The sequence below is a fragment of the Eubalaena glacialis genome, chromosome 2, assembly GCF_028564815.1.
Source record: "Eubalaena glacialis isolate mEubGla1 chromosome 2, mEubGla1.1.hap2.+ XY, whole genome shotgun sequence".
NCBI classification, from domain to species: Eukaryota; Metazoa; Chordata; class Mammalia; order Artiodactyla; family Balaenidae; genus Eubalaena; species Eubalaena glacialis.
This window is the reverse complement of record NC_083717.1, coordinates 37,448,867-37,474,146: the sequence shown is the minus strand read 5'-3', so window position 1 is coordinate 37,474,146 and position 25,280 is coordinate 37,448,867. Positions and strand designations below refer to the sequence as shown.

The window sequence follows — 25,280 nt, the reverse complement described above, 5'->3', positions numbered from 1 at the left end:
ACACACAGACAATAAATAAATGAGCAATTATATAATGTGTCAGATGCTATAAGGGCTGTGAAGGAAAACAAAGCAGACTAAACGGACAGAGATTGATGGTGAGGGTGGGGATTGGTATCTTATGCACAATGGTCATAGAAGGCTCCTGACAAAGTGGTGTTTGAATAAAGACCTGAAGGAAGTGAGGAGTGGGCCCACAGAGATCTGAGGGGAAGAACATTCCGAGCAGAGGGGATAGTAAATGTAGAGGCTCTGAGCAGGAGTATGCCCTGCTTGGTTGAGGAGCAGTAAGGAGTCTGGAGCAGACTGGCAACAGAGAGAGGTGTAGGAGACAGAGGGCAGTTAGATCATCCTGGCCATGTAGGCTGGGGTGAAGACTGGATTTTACTCTGCGCGAGGTGGGACGGTATTGAAGGGTTTTAAGGAGAGGAGGAACATGATCTGGTGGATGTTTTAAAAGCAGCACTCTGGCTGCTGTGTTGAGAGTGAGTAGTAGAGGCAAAGAGGAGAGGCAAGGAGACCAGTCATCAGGCTTTTCTGGGAATCCAGGAGAGAGAAGAAGATGGTTGGAGGTGGTGAGAAATGGTTGGATTTGGATACATTTTGAAGGTAGAGTTGACGGGATTTGCTTATGGATTGGATGAAGGGTATGAGGGAAAGAGAGGGCTCAAAGATGCCAAGGTTTGGCCCAAGCAACTGGAAGGACTGAGTTGTCATTTACTGAAATGAGAAAGAATGTAGGAGGAAATCAAGAGTTAGATTTTGGACATATTAGATTTGAGATGCCTATCCAAGTAGAAATCCAAGTCTAGAATCGAGGGATACCAATTAATTAATGATTCAGTGAGTGCCTGTTGAGGGGCTTACGAAATAGCAGAAGAGAGAACATTTTACTGGTAAACTACATTAAAGGTAGTTTAAAGGTACTACATTAAAGGTAGAAGATTATGAGGAGAAATAAGTGAAACAAAAGGGAGCACAAGGGAGGATGAGATGACTTCTGACAAGGGTAGTCAGAGAAAGTCCCTCTCCCTTCCTTGCCTATAGGAAGCCTGTGTCCCCTTGATGAGCCTTTGGTGGCACTCACAGGTATGTGGTTGCGAGGTGTTTTCAGTGGGTTGTGGAGGGGAGGGCACTCAAAAACAGGGTCTGGGCCTTCCCTTTGTGTCCTCAGTGCCTGGCATAAGTCTTGGCATTTGGTAATTATTTGATGGATGAACTTCCCCTTTCTGAGCCTCAGTTCTTCATGTATAAAATGAAGAGTTTGGACTAGACCAGTGCCCTGGAATCAACTGGGAAGCTTTTTAAAAAAATGCAGGGATCCATCCCAGGCCTACTGAATCAGAATTTCCACAGTGGAGCCTGGGATTCTGTGTTTTAAAGTCACTCCCCATGTTATTCTTTTGCAGTCAGTCCAGCAGCAGTCTGCAGACGGGCATTTGGAAGCCACTGGACCAGGTCATTTCTGAGGTCCACTTCAGCTCTAACATCCTGTGAGTCTTGTTAGAATGCTTGCAATGCAATTCTGTTCTTGGGAAATGGAATTTTTGGTTGGGGTGGAAGGGCTGAGACGGGGAGAAGAGAAGCTGCCTCTGGGTGACGGACATCTTGGGCAGGGCAGGCAGGGACAGGTGTATCAGCCAGGGTTTGGAGAGGCTTCAAGGGATGGTTCTGGGAGGGGTGGGAGCAGTGACAGCCCCCATACCATTGGGAACCAGGTGTGTTAGGCCCTGGACATAAAGGTAAAGGACATGACCCCAATTTTGGGGAGACTCACAGACTGATGAGAAAACTCCGGATCCCAGCCTACTGTGGGAAGTGCTGCCATAGAGGAAGGGAGGAAGGGAGGAAGGGAAGGGCAGAGGACTCAGAGAAGGCATCCAGGAGGAGGGGCCCTGGAACAGGAGCTTGGGGATGAGGAGGAGTTCTCGGGCAGATTTATGTTTGGGGCCACTCAGGAGGAACAGCTCAAGCTCTGACACCAGTGACTGAAATGTACCCTGGGAAGTGGCTGGAGAGGTGGACACAGACCAGATGGGAATGGCTTCTGCATGCTGGAAGAAGAGTTTATTTACTGAAGGTGATGGGGATTTTGAACTGGGACGTCTCTGTGATCAGATAAGTGCTTTACAGCAACCATTCTGGCAAAATATGCATTGGCAGGACTAAGACCAGATAGAGGAAAAGACAAGTGAAACGCTTTGTTGTTTTGCCTGGGTCTGTTGGGGCACCTGTTTTCTTGTATACTGCTGAGAATCTCTTTGGGCTGTTGTTTGCTAATGATTAGAATGCCAGGTGCCTCATGAAATGAAGCATTGGCCACTGATTGACTCAGAACGTCTGTGACTTGGGATCACTTAGACCTGTAAGAAGGCCTCAGAAGTGTATTCAGGAGGGCAGTAGTATATATGTGGTAGAGAGTCTGCTTGTCTACTTTAGGACTTAAGTTTTATGTAGAAATCCAATAGTTCTAGATTAATTTGCCCAGCCGTTGTAGCCTAGCCTGTTCAAGGTCTCAGAGACCCTTCAAGTTAGTTTAATTTTACATATTAAACCAAGGCTTGCCTAAGATCCTTACATAGGTAATTGGTGACAGCATAGGGGTGAAAGCTAGTTCTCTGTGGTTCACAATTTCTTATTCTTTTAGCTCTACTATTCCCAGTCTGGGGCTTCATTCTGGGTCCAGGAACATGGAACTCTTTTTTTCTGTTTCCTTTGATCCAGCTAAAGTTTCACTGAGCTCCCTTCTCTACCACCCATAGAAGCAGTGTCTCTTTCTGATGAATGTTCCAGCCAGAGTCCAGATTGAAGTTCCTGCGAGTCATGGGAGTAGCAGCTTGCTCTTGTGCTTGCTTGCTCATTCTCTCTTTCCCCTTGCCCAGTTTCCATTCCTGGTACAGAAGTTCTCCCACCTGGGAACCAACTCAAGTACTTTCTTAGGGTCTGCTAAATAATCTCTCTCTCTCTCTCTCTCTCTGTGTGTTTCATACAGTTTGAGTTATTTTTTGCTTTGTTATCCCCTGGGATGTTCTTTCTGAAATAGAAAGCTGAGGGAAATTTTATTTATTTTTATAAATTTATTTTTGGCTGCATTGGGTCTTTGTTGCTGCACACGGGCTTTTCTCTGGTTGTGGCGAGCAGGGACTACTCTTCGTTGTGGTGCACGGGCTTCTCATTGCGGTGGCTTCTCTTGTTGTGGAGCACAGGCCCTAGGTGTGCAGGCTTCAGTAGTTGTGGTACGCGGACTCAGTAGTTGTGGCACGTGGGCTTAGTTGCTCCACGGCATGTGGGATCTTCCTGGACCAGGGCTCGAACCCGCATCCCCTGCATTGGCAGGCAGATTCTTAACCACTGCGCCACCAGGGAAGCCCCTATTTATCCATTTTTAAACTCTTAACTGTTATAACAATAATTGAACACAGTTTATGTCAATATCTATGCCATATTCAGTCATGTGGGGCAGTAGGGTAAAGAGTTCACCTACAGGTTGTAAAACATACATACATTCATCCTTCCTTCTAGTCCTCATCCAACAAGGTGGCAAATAAAAGGAAACAATTTTGTTGTCTCACAGCCCAGTGTTCCATAAATCATGTGGTCTTTCATTTTCATCGTGTAAATCTGTGATGTTACCTTGTTTCATTAGACAGAATATACTGAATAGAGATCAGACTTTTCTTAAATTTGGAGTGTCTCTGCCCCCTTGATGTCCTGTTATTGCTGAACTTAATATTGTTAAGAAAAACAGGTGATCAAGTTTAACATTATTTGAAATTCAAAGGCTTCAATGCTGAGGGAAAGAAAGCTCATGGATTTAGTGACAATTCCTCGTTCTTAGTTTCTCAGAGCCTTTTAAAAATAAAATTCTAGATTTGAATAAGTGTGGATGTTACTACATTTATATATTTTACCTTTAACAATATCAATATATTTTCTGACTAATGGATTAAGTTGTTGTTGTTGTTGGTTTTGGTCTATATCTTTTATTTACTTCAAACTTCAAAAATGCTGCCCTCTGCTCTCTAGTGTTTGAGGTTTGATGAACAAACCTATACTTAATTATGTTCCCCCTTTCCCCTAAATCTTCATCTCTCTAGAATAAAATAGAGTTCTAATTTTTAGGCTCTCATTAGAAAGCTCTTCCATCTACTCAGTCTCATTTCTCAGGACCTTTTCCAACTCCGGTACATCTTTCTTAAAGTGTGGGGAGCCAAAACTGCTCAGCACATCTCTCTGTGGACACTGAGTGGTTGTGAATAAGGGCAGGATCACAAGTTTTGTTTTGTTTCCAGTGTCCTTTCTGATAATGCCCAGTGTTTTCTGGGCCTTTTGTGATGAAACATGCAACATGGTGTCTTAAGGGAACAGTCTAAGCTGATGCTTCTTTATTGAACAGTTTAGCTTAGAACCCATTATTCTAACCATAACCATATACATTCTAGTATAATTGGAATTGCTTTTCCCTAAACATTCCTTCACATTTGCTTTCACTAATGCTCCTTTGCCATAATTTCGCCTATTCATACAGCCTCCTGAGAACTTGTCTTTTAATTTCGCATTTTCATTTCTGGAACAGCTTTTAGGCCATTTGCAGTCTTGAAGGTTTCATTTTATTGCTTCAGCAAATATTTATTGACTGCCTAATGGAGAATGCAGTGGTGAACGAGACAGATAAGCCTCTTCCCTCATGAATCTTACAGCCTAATGTTTTTCTGCTAGATTATTGGTTCCCAAAGCATTGAGACCTCCTTTTCAAATTAATTTTTTCATGGACTCTCATTCAGTAGTGGTGTTTTTAATGGCTGGTCATTGGGAACACATCTGTGGATATGAAGTTGGGTCCCCATTGGGTTGGGAACTATCATTCCAGGCAATTTATGAAAGCATCAAGCTCCAGTCCAGAACTGGTCAATGGGTTAAAAAACACCGTCGTTCATGGTTTCCCATAAATGACAATCACATAAAGACAAACATACATGCAACATGGAATTCAGTTTGTTGTTTTTTGGTGGAATTTTGGCATTAGAAATTCTGCCTACTAGTTCTGCCATAATCATATTGTTTTTATCCCCTCAAAGAATTCAAATAGGTTAATTAGGCCTGATGAGGCCCTTTTAAAATTAAGGTGTTCTTCCCTCCCTCTCACCTAGTTTATATGTTTACTTAACTGTTTGGCAAAATTTCCTGGACAGCTAGTAGACCCTGCAATGAAAACTGGGTATTTATATTCACTGTAACTTTTGTTTTAGTTTCCAGATCTTCCCTGAATAGAAACTTACCCTGAGAGGATACAGGGTCAGTCTGCTGGTTCATCCCCAAGGGGGCTGTATGTATCATAGCATGGTTCCACCTTCTCACCTTTGAGTGAAATTTGCTCTCGGCCTAGGGCTCAGAGAACTGGGGAGCCTGCCTTGCCTGTTGACTAGGCCATTCTAGATCACTGGGTGAGCTCACCATGCATGGATCTAGCTTGTTCAGATGCTTCAGGGTGAACCCTGCTGAGTGCTCTGCAGGGTGAGCCATGGTTCCTAGGCTGGTATTTGTGGACATGGGGCAGGGGCCATCACCTCTGGGTCCTGAGAACTGCCCCCAGGCAAGGTAGGCAGGCAGACGTCTGTGGTTTGCTCTTTCCAACTTTGGCTGCTTGCAACAAGTTGCAGACATTGGTGTATGCTGAAGCTTTTTATTTTGACTACACCTTTAATTTTAATTAAGTTACTTCACCGATTTTCTAGCTGGCAGTCCCTTGCTGAGTCATGCCAGATGTGCTTAAAGAGTTTTATAGTAGTGATTTTTAGAGTCCTCTGTAAGAAGCTCCTCAAATTTTTTTTTAATATAAATTTATTTATTTTATTTTATTTATTTATTTTTGGTTGCGTTGGGCCTTCGTTGCTGCATGCGGGCTTTCTCTAGTTGCGGCAAGCGGGGGCTACTCTTCATTGCAGTGCGCGGGCTTCTCATTGCAGTGACTTCTCTTGTTGCGGAGCTCAGGCTCTAGGCACGCGGGCTCTAGAGCACAGGCTCTGTAGGTGTGGTGCATGGGCTTAGGTGCTCCGCGGCATGTGGGATCTTCCCGGACCAGGGCTCGAACCCGTGTCTCCTGCATTGGCAGGTGGATTCTTAACCACTGTGCCACCAGGGAAGCCCCAAGCGCCTCAGATTTTTTGGCCTGCCTAATTTCTTCTTCTTTTCATGGGTTAAAAATATAATTTAATAAAATTACTTAAGCAATAAAATTTGAAATAAATCGTTTGAATAAATAATTTGAAAATGTAGATAAAAATGAAAGAAAATAATTTCATTATCTGTTGAGATATTTTTGACATTTTAGAGTATTCCTCTGGCCTTTTTCATAAGAATTATGTATAGTAAAAAAATTTTTTTGTTTTAAATAGAGATTGTACTGTGTATACACTTCAGTATCTTTTTTCCTCATTTTAGGAGCATTTCTCATAGTCTTAAATATTGATCTATAATGATGCCTAGTGTTTAATTGTGTAAATAGACCATAATTTATTGAACCAAATTCCTATTGTTGGGACTTTAGGTTGTGTCTCATTTTTTGTTATAAAATTATTTATTTATTTATTTATTTAATTTTTTAATTTTTGGCTGTGTTGGGTCTTTGTTGCTGCATGCGGGCTTTCTCTAGTTGTGTCGAGCGGGGGCTGCTCTTTGTTGCGGTGCGTGGGCTTCTCAGTGTGGTGACTTCCCTTGTTGCAGAGCACGTGCTCTAGGAGTGCAGGCTTCAGTAGTTGTGGTGCAGGGGCTTAGTTGCTCCGTGGCATGTGGGATCTTCCTGGACCAGGGCTTGAACCCGTGTCCCCTGCATTGGCAGGCGGATTCTTAACCACTGCGTCACCAGGGAAGCCCCATAAAATAATTTTGTTATAAATAATTCTGTAATGATTATTTTTGTCACATGCATCTCTATTTCCTTAGGATAAATATCTGGAAGTGGAATTATTGAGCCTTATGTATGTATTGCTAAATTGCTCTTTAGACAGGTTGTATCAATTTCTATTACTTTCAAAATGCTTATTTTGCCACATCTCTGGCAACACTGGGGATTATTAGTTTTTTAAAACTTTGGTCAATTTAATAAGCCAAAAATGTTTCTCATGATTTTAATTTGTATTTCTCTAATTTTTTGTGAGGTTGCAACTTTTGTTATGTATGAATTGTCCATTTGTGGTTGTTCTTTTTTTAAGTGCCTGCTCATCACTTTTGCTTATTTTTCTAATATGTTGATTATCTTTTACTAACTACTTTTTAAGGACCTTTTACATATTAATAAAGATATTAATGATAGTAATTATCATATGTTGCAAATATTCCTTTTGGTTGTTGGCTTTTTAACTATGCGTTGGCAGGTTTTTGATGAATAGAACTTTTTATTGGTAGTCTTTTTCTTTGCAGTTTCTCCTTTGCTTTTTTTTTCTACTTTTTTGGCTGCGTTGGGTCTTTGTTGCTGCGCTCTGGCTTTCTCTAGTTGCGGTGAGCAGGGGCTACTCTTCAGTGCGTGGGCTTCTCATTGCAGTGGCTTCTATTATTGCTGAGCATGGGCTCTAGGTGCGCGGGCTTCCGTAGTTGTGGCACGCGGGCTCAGTAGTTGTGGCTCATGGGCTCTAGACCGCAGGCTCAGTAGTTGTGGCGCACGGGCTTAATTGCTCCGCAGCATGTGGGATCTTCCCGGACCAGGGATCAAACCTGTGTCCCCTGCATTGGCAGGCGGATTCTTTTTTTTTTAACATCTTTATTGGAGTATAATTACTTTACATTGTTGTGTTAGTTTCTGCTGTATAACGAAGTGAATCAGCTATACGTATACATATATCTCCATATCCCCTTCCTCTTGCATCTCCCTCCCACCCTCCCTATCCCACCCCTCTAGGTGGTCACAAAGCACCGAGCTGGTCTCCCTGTGCTATGTGGTTGCTTCCCGCTAGCTATCTATTTGACATTTGGTAGTGTATATATGTCCATGCCACTCTCTCACTTCTTTGGCAGGCGGATTCTTAATCACTGCGCCACCAAGGAAGTCCCTCTCCTTTGCTTTTATAACAGGGTACATTTTGATTAATTTCTACTTTCTACTTATAAACAATGCAGTACTTACTTTAGAGCAGAGTTTAAAGAAGTACAGACACTTGGGCACACTGTGAGTCTTTTTTTTTTTTTAATATTTATTTATTTATTTATTTGGCTGCACCAGGTCTTAGTTGCAGCGTGCAGGATCTAGTTCCCTGATCAGGGATCGAACCCGGGCCCCCTGCATTGGGAGCGCGGAGTCTTAACCACTGGACCACCAGGAAAGTCCCCCACTGTAAGTCTTTTAACAGTTATCGATTGCTGCTGATTTTGGTTGTCATTACTAGGGCTAAATAGAAAACAGGATTTGATCTTTGGCTTTTAAAAGTATCAGCCTTGGTATTTAAAATTCAAAGGTTATAAAAGTTTTTCCTGCTGCTGATGTTGAGCTACCACACCATTTATTAACTCTGATTTTCCTAGCAAAAGATACTTTTTGCTCTGACCTCTGACCATTCTCGGCCAATCCCTGAGATTTCTCTGTGTGGAGAACGTCATTACTTTCATGTTGTATCTCTCTGCTTAAAGCCTCTGTGACTTGGAGTTAAACAATAGTAGACTTCTCGATAATCCTTGCACACACTGCCAACTGCTACCCCTCCTCCCCCACAGGCTTTTCCCAGCACCTTAAAAAGACCAATCTATTCCACCCTTCTCCCTCAATCTTTTTTTCCTAGACTGAAGGGGGATAGGGGGGAGTTGGAGATAAGCTTATAAAGCAAATACCACATAGGTGTTTCCTTATAGTTGGGATCAGCCTGCATAGTAGTTCACTTGGTATTGGGATGCTGATTGCTTCCACTGATATCCAGTATATTCCCCTCGCTTATGGGCTCCAACACTTCTATTCCACCAGACAATCATTTGTTGTCCAGAAACTTTACATCTCGTTTCAGCGAGATATTCTGCCAACTCATATTTAGTTAACTGGTATTTCACTTTATTAGTATCTACCATAATTAGATATCTTCCCAATGGGGCAGTCTGTTTCATTTTCCGTGAGCACTCTTAAGAAGGCAAATGTGTTTTGTTGGGGCTTGGTGGGGTGGGACAAGAAACCAAACCTGGAAGCCTGTTGATCCCATGGGATGGCAATAGATATATCTCTGCCAGCTGTTCCCCTGTGGTTCTAATTTTTGTTTTTTTTCTTTATTTTCCCTTTTTAAAATTATAAAGGCAATCTACCGGCACACACACACAAAAGTTGTGAAAAAATAACCCGCCAGTAATCCCACCACCCTGCATAAATTACTTTTCTCTTTTAATCTTGGCTCAAATGCATACTTAGTTTTACATTGTCATAGTTTGACAACATTTTTGTATTTGTTTTTTATTTTAATCTTAATACTAAGTAATTTTCATGTTGCTACATAGATTTCATAATTGGGATTTTTAATAACTACATAATAGTCTATCCGTTACTTAACCATTCCCTGTCCTTGGACATTTAGATTCTTTGTGTGTATGTGGGTGTCTCCTTTTTGTGTTGTTTTAATAATGCTGTATACTTTTGCATATAGCTTTTGGGAATTTTTGTTCTTAGGATAAATTTCTGGCAGTGGGGTTCCTGGACCCAAGGATTTACCCCTTATCTGGTTCTGTGCAGCTACTGTACTGCTTTCTAAAAGAGTTGTGTCAATCTGCATTCACAGAGGCTTTCAGTACAAACATGGTGTAGGAAATACTTAAGCAAATAAGGCTCTGGGATGCTGAAGCAGTTGCAGGATTTATGGGCTGAACAAGGGAGATAGTGGGGTTTTTTCTTCCTCTTTCCAGCAGGTTTGAGCCAGGCAGCTTCATGTCTTATCTAAGTGTGAGTATTTTAGTAACTTCCTAAGGGAAGGCCTCTTTCGTAGGATCTTGGGTTTCCTCCTTTGCAGTAGTTTTGTAGCTCTGCTTTTCCAGATCATGAAGGAAACAGGATTTTCTTTCCTTTGTGTATTAAGTTAAAATAAAATTTAGGACTTCTCTAAAACTATTCCCTGGCCAGTTTGATAACTGTGTGCTTCTTTGAGAGTCACCCTGTCCCTCAGGTTTAGTGATCCATTCACCAACCAATAACAGATTTGGGGTGATAATTAAGGAATCAAGCAGACACTGACTAGAGAAAAAACACCTAGGGGATGATATAATCTGCTAGAGTTTGTTTAATCCTGGCAGTGGCAAATCATTTTGGATTTGCTTGAATTCATGCAGCAAAAAACCAAGTTATACAAAGTTAATGATTAATTACTAAGAGTAAATTAGCAGAAGTTATAGCCAAGTCTCATATATGAATCAGAAGTTTTCTAAAGAACGGAGGTGCTGAGCCATGCTTTTTTTTTTTAAAGGGCTGAGTGATTGGTTTTTTGCTAATGCTTATGATCATGGAGTGATGATATTCCCTGAGAAATTGAGGGAGTGTGGTGTGATTGTACCCTCTTTTTGGCTATGCAACCAACCAGGAATTTCCACGTATTAATGTTTAGAGCCTGCCAGGCAGGCTTGTCACTACATACTAACTTTTCTTCCACTCCTCCCCCAATGTCCCCAGCATTTTGGAAACCTGTTGGGGTAAAACTCAGGTGTGTGACTTCCCATAGCATGGGGATTTGTGCATGTGCGTGCTGGCTGCATGTGTGTTAGCGAGATGGGTTTGTGATGAAGATGATGCTGGGCAGAGCCCAGTGGGATCCTGGTGATCACTGATTCTGTTCTCTGTTTCTGTTACAGCCCTTGCCAGCATCCAGCCATGGGGGATATGAAAACTCCAGATTTTGATGACCTTCTGGCTGCCTTTGACATCCCAGACCCCACCAGCCTTGATGCCAAGGAGGCCATCCAGACCCCTAGTGAGGAGAATGAGAGTCCCCTCAAACCTCCAGGCATGTGTATGGATGAGAATGTGTCCTTGTCTCACTCAGGATCAGCCTCAGATGTGCCAGCCGTGAGTGTCATCGTCAAGAACACCAGCCGCCAGGAGTCATTTGAAGCGGAGAAAGACCACGTTGCTCCCAGCCTCCTACACAATGGATTCCGGGGCTCGGACCTGCCTCCAGATCCCCACAACCTAGGCCACAACTGTGGGAAGTTTGATTCCACTTTCATGAATGGAGATAGTACCAGGAGTTTCGCCAGCAAGCTGGAACCTTCCAAGTCAGAGCCCTTACCAACTTTTAACCAGTTCAGTCCAATCTCCAGCCCCGAACCCGAGGATGCCATCAAAGATAATGGGTTTGGGATAAAGCCCAAGCACTCTGACAGTTATTTCCCACCCCCTCCTGGGTGTGAGTCTGTGGGGGGCCCGGTCCTGGAGGCTCTGACTAAGTTTCCAGTCCCAGAGCTGCATATGTTTGATCACTTTTGTAAGAAAGAACCCAAGCCAGAACCCCTGCCCCTGGGGAGTCAACAGGAAGACGAGCAAGGTGGGCAGAAGGCAGTGGAACCTCACAAGGAGCTGGATACCAGTCGATTCTTTGGGGAAGCTTTGGAGTTCAACAGCCACCCCGGCAACAGTATCGGAGAGCCTAAGGGGCTTGCCTCGGAGCTAGGTACCTGTTCGTCAGTGCCCCCTAGGCAGCGTCTTAAGCCAGCTCATTCCAAGCTGTCCTCTTGTGTTGCAGCCTTGGTGGCCCTGCAGGCTAAACGAGTGGCCAGTGTCACCAAGGAGGATCAGCCTACCCACACAAAGGATCCCTCAGGGCCCACAAAAGAGGGCTCCAAAGGCAGCCCCAAAATGCCCAAGTCACCAAAGAGTCCCCGGAGCCCTCTGGAGGCCACTAGAAAAAGTATCAAGCCATCAGACAGCCCTCGGAGCATCTGCAGTGACAGCAGCAGCAAAGGCTCCCCTTCTGTGGCTGCCAGCTCCCCACCAGCAATTCCCAAAGTCAGAATCAAAACCATTAAGACATCATCAGGGGAAATCAAACGGACTGTCACAAGGATCCTGCCAGACCCTGACGATCCCAGTAAGTCCCCTGCTGGGTCACCTCTAGGAAGCGCCATTGCTGAGGCCCCGAGCGAGGTGCCAGAGGATGAGGTCACTGCCCTGTCTGGGGCGGAGCACTTTCTTGAGGTGGGCACAAATTCAGGGAGCCCCCAGGGTGACAGGAAGGGGGATGAGAGCATGACAAAAGCCAGTGAATCTTCAACTTCCTGCTGCAGCTCTGGGTCCCAGGGCCCAAAGGGGGCTGCCTCGGGCTCACAGATGGGCAAGAAGCAGCAGCAGAGCACAGCACTGCAGGCATCCACCCTGGCCCCTGCCAACCTCCTGCCCAAAGCCGTGCACCTGGCCAACCTGAATCTGGTCCCCCACAGTGTGGCCGCATCCGTGACGGCCAAGTCCTCAGCACAGAGGCGGAGCCAGCCACAGCTCACGCAGATGTCGGTGCCCCTGGTCCACCAGGTGAAAAAGGCCGCCCCACTGGTTGTGGAGGTCTTCAACAAGGTCCTCCACAGCTCCAACCCCGTGCCCCTCTACGCGCCAAATCTCAGCCCGCCTGCGGACAGCAGGATCCACGTGCCGGCCAGTGGGTACTGCTGCCTGGAGTGTGGGGATGCGTTTGCCTTAGAGAAGAGCCTGAGCCAGCACTACGGCCGGCGGAGCGTCCACATCGAGGTGCTGTGCACACTGTGCTCCCAGACGCTGCTCTTCTTCAACAAGTGCAGCCTGCTCCGGCACGCCCGTGACCACAAGAGCAAGGGGCTCGTCATGCAGTGCTCTCAGCTGCTTGTGAAGCCCATCTCTGCGGACCAAATGTTCGTGTCGGCCCCCGTGAACTCCATGGCACCAGCAACCCCGGCTCCCCCCTCCTCCCCCAAACACGGCCTCACTTCAAGCAGTGCCAGCCCCCCCCTTCCAGCTTTGCCGCTCTACCCAGACCCTGTGAGGCTCATCCGGCACAGTATCAAGTGTCTCGAATGTCACAAGCAGATGCGAGACTACATGGCTATGGCTGCACATTTCCAGAGGATGACGGAGGAAACCGAGGGGCTGGTAAGCAGACCCTCTCTGTGATAGTTGTCAGGCCCCTGGTTCGCACGGTTCCATGACTGGGCATGGAGAGAGAAGCTCATTGATGTGGGGCAGTGTGGCATCTTAAGAGTCCTAGAAGAGGAATCTGGCTTGCTGGTTAGCGACCCACCTGGATATTTAGTGCTTGGTGTTTATTGGGAAAAGCGTCCTGCCCACAACTGAGGGGAGACCCTGAAGATTTAACGAGTGTATTTATGGACACTCCGCTCCCACTCCAGTGGGCTCTCAGGGTCCATTGTTGGGCCGGGGCTAGGGCTCTGCTGGATGGTCCCCTGGTCTCTGGCAGCTGTCAGCACAGTCCTTGCACGTGCCCAAAGAACTTGGGGGCAGACGTATGTGCATCACTGCCCTGCGCCTCAGTCTGTACTTCTGAGAACCTTGTATTTACCAAGTTGTTGTGCCCCACGGTGGACATAACTGTGTTTGCAGAATCCCTTTGGGGAAGCTGTCGTAGGGCCAGTAGCAGGGTTGATGGGGAAGGAGAGTAGACTGACATGTGGGCCCCGAGTCAAAGGCTTTGGGGCCTCTTCCCTTCATCGCTGTTCTCACCACTAAGAAAGCAGCTGCCCTTATCTCTTGTTCTGATTCTTGGTTATTCTTGATGAGAACTTGATGAGTGTGTGTGTGTGTGTGTGTGTGTGTGTGTGTGTGTGTGTGTGTGACTTAAGGCATTCCATGCTGAAAACACCCTTTGGCACCTTGTGTGTCAGTGGTTGTCTGTATTAGCAAGGTGCTCTGAAGAAGCAGGCCTCCAGAAGGCTCTTCTCTTCCCTCTCCAGGTGGCTCCCTTAACAACTTAGCCAAGCCCAGCCCCTCACCAAGCCTCCCTAAGCCAGGGCCACAGAGGCCTGGAAGGAAAGCAAACCAGCTCTTTTTACTTCAGTTCACAGTGACCCACGCACCTGTTGGTGTCTTGATGAGCTCTGCCCTTGTTTATCGAGTGTCCCCCGTGTGCACAGAGGCTCTGTGTCAAGAGCAGGGATGCCTGTAGGAGGAAGTCGCACCATTCTTCCAGGAGCTCACGATGGCTCAGCAAGGGCAGGGCTCCCTACCCGAACTGCTAGAGTGTGTGGCAGGCTAAGACTGGGCTGAAAACAGGCTTATAACATAGTTGCATAGAGTTCCTCAGAGGGACTAATTCCTCGTGGTTCCAGACATAGGGAGGGTGCCACGTGGACATGACATTTGAGCTGGACCTGCAAGGATGAGTTTGGAGGAGGGGGAGGGGCAAGGGGTGTTCCAGGTATAGGGAACAAAGGTATGGGAAAGTGCAAAGTGGTTTGAGGTACAGGGAGTTGTTGGGAGTGAGACCAGCCTTGGGAGTGTTGGGCTAGAGACAGGAGGTGGAATTCAGTAGGCAGCCCCTGCAAGGGGCCAGCAAGGTGCCAGCAAGGTGCCATAGGTCACTGTTGCCTCTCATCTTCACCTTCTCTCTTTCAGTTTGCATTTTCTTTCTAATGAGTCAGGTGGAGTGTGGGCCCCCCAGGCCCTTTCCTCTGGGGCTTCAGGTATTCCTGCTGTACCAGCATGGTTGACTTGGACAGGATCACTTCTTCTGGGTCATCTGATCAGAACCTTTGCCAGTGAAGGTCTGATGCCTGTGCCTGTGGTTTTTCCCCCACACTTTTCTTCACTCGCCTTTTAAAATCTGAGCAGGCTAAGGTCTGGGTGTAGGATCCCAGGCTGGCACCCTTCTCATCCTGCATCTTCTCTGTGTCATTCTCCTTCAGTGGGAGCTGGACAAGAGGGCCCCCCAGAGGGAAAGGGAGGGACTGCTGTCAGGCTTCTCTCAGTCCAGCTCTGTTCTCTCACAAAATCTCCTGCCAATAAATGTGGCCTCAGAGTCTCAGGGAAAGGGGAAGGCTTGAGTTCTGGGATCAAAATCTAACCTTGATGGCTGTTGGCTTTGGGTTTCCCAAGATGGTATCCACGCTTTAGGCCATATGAGGGGCAGGCAGTGGACCAGTGGCGTGGGGTTGGGCTCCACTCTGCTGGAGGGACTGTAGGACAGCATGTTTGGGCCTTTGACTTCTTCCTGGGAGTCTGAACCACTTATGCCTCCCTCTGCAGTGGCTGGAGGGGTCCTTCCCCTTACATTCCAAGCCACCTTGTTGGACAGATGTCAGCACAGAGAGGTTATTTCTTCTTGTTCTTGAGCTTTTGTTTAACTATGTCATTATCACACCTAACAAAATTAATAACAATTCCTTAACATTGTCTAATACAATTCATATTCAAATTTTCCCTTCATGTCAAAATTGTCTTTTTACAGTTGAGCTTGTTTTGAATCAGAAACCAAATGTGGACCAAGTGTTGTGTTTGTTTGTTATATCTTTGAAATTTCTCAATCTAGAGCAGTACCTCTTCCTACTCCACCCAGCAAGGGCCCCCCGCCCCCCCTTATTTTTCACATCATTACTTTGTTGAAGAAACTGGTTCGTGTGTCCTGAGAATTTTCCAGGACAATTCTGGGTTTCACTGATTGCTTCCTGAGAATTTTTCAGGGTAATTTTGAGTTTGACTGATTGCTTCCTCATACAGTTAATTTGTTCTATACCCCATATTTTATCTGTAGACTAGAAGTTAGCAATGAAGACTTGATTAGATTCATCTTGAGGAGTGGGAATACTGTGTTCTTCATAATTCATTACTTCAGGGAGGCACAATGTGCTTGATTGTCTCCATTTTAATGATGCTAAACTTGATCAGTGAGTTTAGGTTGGTGATGTTCAGATCCCTTCCTTATAAAGTTTCCTATCTTTTTACCTAATGATTTTAGCAGCTGTTAATAATTGCTGCTTGAGTCAGTAATTTTATTAGGAGTTGCAGGAGGTTGTTTTAAATTTTATTATTTCTTTCTCATTTATTAGCTGGAATTCTGTATAAAATCTTTTCCTCTTCCTTGAGGGCTATTAGGTTACCCTGAAATACAGTTTATGTTGGAAAATTGGATAAATTTGTTTCCCTCAGTTAACAGTTTTCACAGTAGTGAATTGATGCCCCAACAATCTTAAATGGTGTTTTATGAGTCCCTCCTCTATTATTTTTAAAAATTGTGGTAAAATACACGTAACATAAAGTTTACCATCTTAACCATTTTTTAAGTGTACAGGTTAGTAGCGTTAAGTACATTCACATTGTTGTGCAATCAGTTTCCAGAACTCTTTTCATCTTGCAGAACTGAAACTCTAAACCTATTAAATAACAACCCCCTATTCTCCCCTCCCCTTTCCCCCTGGCAACCACCATTCTACTTTCTGTTTCTATGAATTTGACTATTCTAGGTACCTCACATAAATGGAATCATACAGTGTTTGTCTCTTTTTGACTGGCTCATTTCCCTTAGTATAATATCTTCAAGGTTCATACATGTTTTAGCATTTGACAGAATTTCCTTTCCTTTTAAGGCTGAATAATATTCTATTGTTGTATATACCACATTTTGTTTATCCATTCATTCATTGATGGACACTTGCGTTGCCTCCAGTTGTATCATGAATAATGCTGCTATCAACATGGTGTACAAATATCTTTTCAGGACCTTACTTTCAATTCTTTTTTTGTGTGATCAAATATTTTATTTTATTTTATTATAGCTGCTGTACAATATTATGTTAGTTAGAGGTGTACAATATAGTGATTCACAATTTTTAAAGGTTATACTCCAAAATTTATAGTTATTGTAAAATATTAGCTATATTCCTTGTGTTGTACAATATTAGTTCTTTTGGGTATATATCCAGAAGTGGAATTGCTGGATCATATGGTAATTCTATTTTTAATTTTTTGGGGAGCCCCCATACTGTTTTTTACAGTGGCTGTACTATTTTACATTCCCACCAATAGTGCACATGGGTTCCAATTTCTCCACATCCTCACCAACATTTGTTATTTTCTGTTTTTTTCATAGTAGCCACCCTAATCGGTATGAGGTGACTTCCTCTATTATTTTTAGTGGTAGTGTTATAATGAACTTATTGGTTTCTATATATTCAGTATGTTTATGTGTTCAGTCATTCTTTTTTTCTCTTTTCCATTATGGTTTATTACAGGATATTGAATATAGTTCCATGTGCTTGCTATACAGTAGGACCTTGTTGTTTATCCATTTTTTATGTAATAGTTTGCATCTGCTAATCCCAAACTCTCAATCCATCCCTCCTTAATCCCCTCACCCCCTTGGCAACCACAAGTCTGTTCTCTATGTCTGTGAGTCTGTTTCTGTTTCATAACGAGTTCATTTGTGTCATATTTTGGATTCCACATATAAGTGATATCATATGGTAGTTGTCTTTCTCTTTCTGACTTACTTCACTTAGTATGATAATCTCCAGGCCCATCCATGTTGCTGCAAATGGCATTATTTCATTCCTTTTTATGGTTGAGTAGTATTCCATTGTGTGTGTGTGTGGGTGTGTGTGTGTATGTGTGTGCGTGTGTGTGTATGTGTGTGCATGTGTGTATGTGTGTGCATACAAACATACCACATCTTCTTTATCCATTCATCTGTCCAGAGACATTTAGGTTGCTTCCATGTCTTGGCTATTGTAAATAGTGCTGCCATGAACATAGGGGTGCATGTATCTTTTCAAATTATAGTTTAGTCTGGGTATATGCCCAGGAGTGGGAATTGCTGGATGATATGGCAACTCTATTTTTAGTTTTTTGAAGAACCTCCATACTGTTTTTCATAGTGGCTGCACCAATTTACATTTCCACCAACAGTATAGGAGGGTTCCCTTTTCTCCACACCCTCTCTACCATTTGCTATTTGTAGACTTTTTAATGATGGCCATTCTGACTGGTGTGAGGTGGTACCTCTTTGTAGTTTTGATTTGCATTTTTCTAATAATTAGTGATGTTGAGCATCTTTTCATGTGCCTACTGGCCGTCTGTATGTCTTCTTTGGAGAAATGTCTGTTTAGGTCTTCTGCCCATTTTTTGATTGGGTTGTTTGTCTTTTTGTTATTGAGTTGTATGAGCTGTTTGTATATTTTGGAAATTGAGCCCTTTTTGGTTGCATTGTTTGCAAATATTTTCTCCCAGTCTGTAGGTTGTCTTTTTGTTTTATTTATGGTTTCCTTTGCTGTGCAAAAGCTTATAAGTTTGACTAGGTTCCATTTGTTTATTTTTGCTTTTATTTCTATTGCCTTGGGAGACTGACCTAAGAAAACATGGGTACAATTTATGTCAGAGAATGTTTTGCCTATGTTCTCTTCTAGGAGTTTTAAGGTGTCATGTCTTATATTTAAGTCTTGAAGCCATTTTGAGTTTATTTGTGTGTATGGTGTGAGGATGTGTTCTAATTTCATTGATTTACATATGGCTCTCCAGCTTTCACAACACCACTTGCTTGAAGGGACTGTCTTTTCTCCATTGTATAGTCTTGCCTCCTTTGTCAAAGATTAATTGACTGTAGGTTTGTGGGTTTATTTCTGGGCTCTCTATTCTGTTCCGTTGATTCATATGTCTGTTTTTGTGTCAGTACCATGGTGTTTTGATTACTGTAGCTTTGTAATATTGTCTGAAATCTGTGAGGGTTATGCCTTCTGCTTTGTTCTTTTTCCTCAGGATTGTTTTGGCAATTCTGAGGCCTTTATGGTTTCATATAAATTTTAGAATTATTTGTTATTTCTGTGGAAAATGTCCTGGGTAATTTGATAGGGATCGCATTAATTCTGTAGATTGCTTTGGGTAGTATGGCCATTTTAACAATATTAATCCTTCCAATCCAAGAGCATGGGATATCTTTCCATTTCTTTGAAACATCTTCAGTTTCCTTTATCAGTGTTTTATAGTTCTCATCATATAAGTCTTTCACCTCCTTGGTCAGGTTTATTCTTAAGTTGTTTTTTTTTTTTTTTTTTTGATGTGATTTTTTTTTTAACATCTTTATTGGAGTATAATTGCTTTACAATGGTGTGTTAGTTTCTGCTTTATAACAAAGTGAATCAGTTATACATATACATATGTCCCCGTATCTCTTCCCTCTTGCATCTCCCTCCCTCCCACCGTCCCTATCCCACGCCTCTAGGTGGTCACAAAGCACCGAGCTGATCTCCCTGTGCTATGCGGCTGCTTCCCACTAGCTATCTATTTTACATTTGGTAGTGTATATATGTCCATGCCACTCTCTCACTTTGTCCCAGCTTACCCTTCCCCCTCCCCATATCCTCAAGTCCATTCTCTAGTAGGTCTGCATCTGTATTCCTGTCTTGCCCCTAGGTTCTTCTGACCATTTTTTTTTTTTAGATTCCATATATATGTGTTAGCATATGGTGTTTGGTTTTCTCTTTCTGACTTACTTCACTCTGTATGACAGTCTCTAGGTCCATCCACCTCACTACAAATAACTCAGTTTCATTCCTTTTTATGGCTGAGTAATATTCCATTATATATATGTGCCACATCTTCTTTATCCATTCATCTGTTGATGGACACTTAGGTTGCTTCCATGTCCTGGCTATTGTAAATAGAGCTGCAATGAACATTTTGGTACATGACACTTTCTGAATTATGGTTTTCTCAGGGTATATGCCCAGTAGTGGGATGGCTAGGTCATATGGTAGTTCTATTTTTAGTTTTTTAAGGAACCTCCTTACTGTTCTCCATAGTGGCTGTATCAATTTACATTCCCACCAACAGTGCAAGAGGGTTCCCTTTTCTCCACACCCTCTCCAGCATTTATTGTTTGTAGATTTTTTGATGATGGCCATTCTGACTGGTGTGAGATGATATCTCATTGTAGTTTTGATTTGCATTTCTCTAATGATTAATGATGTTGAGCATTCTTTCATGTGTTTGTTGGCAATCTGTATATCTTCTTTGGAGAAATGTCTGATTAGGTCTTCTGCCCACTTGGATTGGGTTGTTTGTTTTTTTGATATTGAGCTGCATGAGTTGCTTATATGTTTTGCAGATTAATCCTTTGTCAGTTGCTTCATTTGAAAATATTTTCTCCCATTCTGAGGGTTGTCTTTTCGTCTTGTGTATGGTTTCCTTTGCTGTGCAAAAGCTGTTAAGTTTCATTAGGTCCCATTTGTTTATTTTTGTTTTTATTTCTATTTCTCTAGGAGCTGGGTCAAAAAGGATCTTGTTGTGATTTATGTCATAGAGTGTTCTGCCTGTGTTTTCCTCGAAGAGTTTGATGGTGTCTGGCCTTACATTTAGGTCTTTAATCCATTTTGAGTTTATTTTTGTGTTATGGTGTTAGGGAGTCTTCTAATTTCATTCTTTTACATGTAGCTGTCCAGTTTTCCCAGCAACACTTATTCAAGAGGCTGTCTTTTCTCCACTGTATATTCTTGCCTCCTTTATCAAAGATAAGGTGACCATATGTGTGTGGGTTTATCTGTGGGCTTTCTATCCTGTTCCATTGATCTATATTTCTGTTTTTGTGCCAGTACCATACTGTCTTGATTACTGTAGCTTTGTAGTATAGTCTGAAGTCAGGGAGCCTGATTCCTCCAGCTTCATTTTTCTTTCTCGATTGCTCTGGCTATTTGGGGTCTTTTGTGTTTCCATACAAATTGTGAAATTTTTTGTTCTAGTTCTGTGAAAAATGCCAGTGGTAGTTTGATAGGGATTGCATTGAATCTGTAGATTGCTTTGGGTAGTAGAGTCATTTTCACAATGTTGATTCTTCCAATCCAAGAACATGGTATAGATCTCCGTCTATTTGTACCATCTTTAATTTCTTTCATCAGTGTCTTATAATTTTCTGCATACAGGTCTTTTGTCCCCTTAGGTAGGTTTATTCCTAGATATTTTATTCTTTTTGTTGCAATGGTAAATGGGAGTGTTTTCTTAATTTCACTTTCAGATTTTTCATCATTAGTGTATAGGAATGCAAGAGATTTCTGTGCATTAATTTTGTATCCTGCTACTTTACCAAATTCATTGATTAGCTCTAGTAGTTTTCTGGTGGCATCTTTAGGATTCTCTATGTATAGTATCATGTCGTCTGCAAACAGTGACAGCTTTACTTCTTTTATTTCTTTTTCTTCTCTGATTGTTGTGACTAAAACTTCCAAAACTATGTTGAATAACAGTGGTGAGAGTGGGCAACCTTGTCTTGTTCCTGATCTTAGTGGAAATGGTTTCAGTTTTTCACCATTGAGGACAATGTTGGCTGTGGGTTTGTCATATATGGCCTTTATTATGTTGAGGAAAGTTCCCTCTATGCCTACTTTCTGGAGGGTTTTTTATCATAAATGGGTGTTGAATTTTGTCAAAAGCTTTGTCTGCATCTATTGAGGTGATCATATGGTTTTTCTCCTTCAATTTGTTAATGTGGTGTATCACGTTGGTTGATTTGCGTATATTGAAGAATCCTTGCATTCCTGGGATAAACCCCACTTGATCATAGTGTATGATCCTTTTAATGTGCTGTTGGATTCTGTTTGCTAGTATTTTGTTGAGGATTTTTGCATCTATGTTCATCAGTGACATTGGCCTGTAGTTTTCTTTCTTTGTGACATCTTTGTCTGGTTTTGGTATCAGAGTGATGGTGGCCTCGTAGAATGAGTTTAGGAGTGTTCCTCCCTCTGCTATATTTTGGAAGAGTTTGAGAAGGATAAGTGTTAGCTCTTCTCTAAATGTTTGATAGAATTCGCCTGTGAAGCCATCTGGTCCTGGGCTTTTGTTTGTTGGAAGATTTTTAATCACAGTTTCAATTTCAGTGCTTGTGATTGGTCTGTTCATATTTTCTATTTCTTCCTGGTTCAGTCTCAGAACGTTGTGCATTTCTAAGAATTTGTCCATTTCTTCCAGGTTGTCCATTTTATCGGCATATAGTTGCTTGTAGTAATCTCTCATGATCGTTTGTATTTCTGCAGTGTCAGTTGTTACTTCTCCTTTTTCATTTCTAATTCTATTGATTTGAGTCTTCTCCCTTTTTTTCCTGATAAGTCTGGCTAATGATTTATCAATTTTGTTTATATTCTCAAAGAACCAGCTTTTAGTTTTATTGATCTTTGCTATCATTTCCTTCATTTCTTTTTCATTTATACCTGATCTGATCTTTATGATTTATTTCCTTCTGCTAACTTTGGGGGTTTTTTGTTGTTCTTTCTCTAATTGCTTTAGGTGTAAGGTTAGGTTGTTTATTTGAGATGTTTCTTGTTTCTTAAGGTAGGATTGTATTGCTATAAACTTCCCTCTTAGAACTGCTTTTGCTGCATCGTTGTTGGTTTTTTTTTTTTTTTGATGTGATTTTGAAAGGGATTTTTTTTTTCTTTCCCTTTCTGATATTTCATTGTTAGTGTAAAGAAATGGAATAGATTTCTGTATGTTAATCTTGTATCCTGCTACCTTGCTGAATTTGTTTATCAGTTCTAGTAGTTTTTGTGTGGAGTCTTTAGGGTTTTCTCTATATAGTATCGTGTCATCTGCATATAATGATAATTTTACCTTTTTTTTTAAAAAATAAATTTATTTATTTTATTTATTTATTTTTGGCTGTGTTGGGTCTTTGTTGCTGTGCGTGGGCTTTCCTCTAGTTGGGGTGAGCGGGGGCTACTCTTCATTGCGGTGTGCGGGCTTCTCATTGCAGTGGCTTCTCTTGTTGAGGAGCATGGGCTCTTGGCGTGCGGGCTTCAGTAGTTGTGGCACACAGGCTCAGTAGTTGTGGCTCGCGGGCTCTAGGGCGCAGGCTCAGTAGTTGTGGCACACGGGCTTTGTTGCTCCACAGCATGTGGGATCTTCCCGGACCAGGGAATGAACCTGTGTCCCCTGCATTGGCCCGCGGATTCTTAACCACTGCGCCACCAGGGAAGTCCCAATTTTACCTTTTTTAAAAAACATTTTTATTTATTTTTAGTTTTTGGCTGTGCCCTGTCGCTTGTGGGATCTTAGTTCCCCAACCAGGGATCAAACCCATGCCCCCTGCAATGGAAGCATGGAGTCTTAACCACTGGACCACCGGGGAAGTCCCTATCTATTTCTTCTTGATTCAGTTTTGGTGAGCTGTATGTTTTTAGAAACTTGATCATCTCTTCTATGTTGTCCATTTTGTTGGCATATAGTTGTTCATAGAATTCTCTTATGGTTTTTTGTATTTCTGCAGTATCAGTTGTTATTTCTCCTCTTTCACTTTTTACTTTGTTTATTTGGGTGCTCTCTCTTTTCTTCTTGGTGACCCGGGCCAGAGATTTGTCAATTTTGTTTACCCTTTCAAAGAACCAGCTCTCGGTTTTATTGTTTTTTTCCTATTTTTTTTAAATCTCTATTTTATTTATTTCCTCTCTGATCTTTATTATTTCTTCCCTCTGCTGACTTTAGGTTTTTTTGTTCTTTTTTTAATTCTTTTAGGTGGTAGGTTAGGTTGTTTATTTGAGTTTATTCTTGTTTTTTGAGGAAGGCCTGTATCACTATGAACTTCCCTCTAAGAACTGCTTTTGCTGCATCCCATAGATTTTGTATGGTTGTGTTTTCATTGTCATTTGTCTCAGGGTATTTTAAAATTTCCTCTTTGATTTCATCATTGACCCATTGGTTTTTTAGTAGCATGTTGTTTAGTCTCCATGTAATCATTTTTTTCTCATTTCTCTTTCTGTGGTTGATTTCTCGTTTCATGCCCTTATGGTCAGAAAAGATGCTTGAACTAATTTCTATCCTCTTAAATTTGTTGAGGCTTGTTTTGCATCCTAGTATGTGGTCAGTCCTAGAGAATGTTCCACGGGCACTTGAAAAGAATGTGTATTGTGTGTTTTTTGAATGTAATGTCCTGAAAATATCAATTGATCTACCTGTTCTATTGTATGTCGTTTAGGATCTCTGTTGCTTTATTGATTTTCTGTCTGGAAGATCTGTCCACTGATGTGAGTGGGATGTTAAAGTCTCCTACTATTATTGTATTCCCATCAGTTTCTCTCTTTATGTCTGTTAGTATTCATTTTATGCATTTGGGTGCTCCTGTATTGGCTGCATATATGTTAACGAGTGTAATATTCTCTTCTTGTATTGATCCTTTTATCATTATATAGTGTCCTGCTTGATCTTTCATTTTGGCCTTTGTTTTAAAGTCTGTTTTGTCTGATATGAGTATTGCTACACCTGCTTTCCTATCATTTCCTTTTGAGTGAAATATCTTTTTCCATCCCCTTACTTTCAATCTTTGTATGTCCTTCACCCTAAAGTGGGTCTCTTGTAGGCAGCATATTATAGGCTCTTGTTTTTGTTTTTTTTTTTTAAATCAACAGTCTGCCACTTTGTGTCTTTTGATTGGAGCATTTAGTCCATTGACATTTAAGGTAATTACTGACAGATATGTATTTATTGCCATTTTAAACCTTGTTTTCCAGTTGATTTTGAATTTCTTCTTTGTTCCTTTCTTTTTCTTTTTGTTTTTCCTATTGTGGTTTGATGGTTTTCTTTTGTGTTATGCTTGTGTCCTCTTCTTTTTGTTTTTTTGTGAATCTGTTGTATGTTTTTGATTTGTGAGTCATTCTTTTTTTTTAAATATCTCATGAGTATTTATTTTATTTTATTTTTTTATAAATTTATTTATTTTTGGCTGCATTGGGTATTCGTTGCTGCACGTGGGCTTTCTCCAGTTGTGGCATGTTGGGGCTACTCTTCATTGCGGTGTGGATGCTTCTCAGTGTGGTGGCTTCTCTTGTTGTGGCACGTGGGCTCTAGGTGCACGGGCTTCAGTAGTTGTGGCACGTGGGCTCAGTAGTTGTGGCCTGTGGGCTCTAGAGCGCAGGCTCAGTAGTTGTGGCACACAGGCTTAGTTGCTCCGTGGCATGTGGGAACTTCCCGGACCAGGGATCAAACCCGTGTCCCCTGCATTGGCAGTCAGATTCTTCTTTTTTTTTAATTGTTGTACACAACATTTATTGTTTTTGCATTTGCTGCCAGGAATGTTTGCCACGAGTTTGCGGCCAAGTTGTAGATAGTGATCTGTGACTCTCAAAGCATGACGGTGTCCACTGTTCCTGAGTCCATACCTGGACTCAGTCTCCACTTGGCTTGTTTGGGTTGGTTTAAGCTGTAAGCTGATTCACACCTTTCTACACAAGCTGTGTACACATTCCAAACACAGACCATCTATCACCCTGGTGGTGAAATGACAGGAACAACATAAAGTGGTTTATAGCACTTACTGATTTTAACTTGGCTAATGTCCCAAACTAGTTAGGAGATAAGGCAGTACTCAGCAGGCAGGCAGATT

The 25,280-nt window shown here is 42.3% G+C and overlaps 1 protein-coding gene across 5 annotated transcripts in view; it reads left to right on the top strand.

The window, feature by feature from the left end:
- The window catches only part of ZNF592 (zinc finger protein 592), a 54,785-nt gene that overhangs the window by 16,380 nt on the left and 13,125 nt on the right, over positions 1 to 25,280 (top strand). For 2 of the 5 annotated variants that reach the window (XM_061179893.1, XM_061179894.1), the window contains exons 2-3: positions 1,410 to 1,493; positions 10,804 to 13,066. In XM_061179893.1, coding sequence (XP_061035876.1) covers positions 10,823 to 13,066 — 2,244 coding nt within the window. In that variant the 5' untranslated portion in view covers positions 1,410 to 1,493; positions 10,804 to 10,822. Of the gene's footprint in view, positions 1 to 1,047; positions 1,090 to 1,409; positions 1,494 to 10,803; positions 13,067 to 25,280 lie in introns of all 5 variants that reach the window. The other 3 variants (XM_061179890.1, XM_061179892.1, XM_061179889.1) reach the window with 2 other exon arrangements.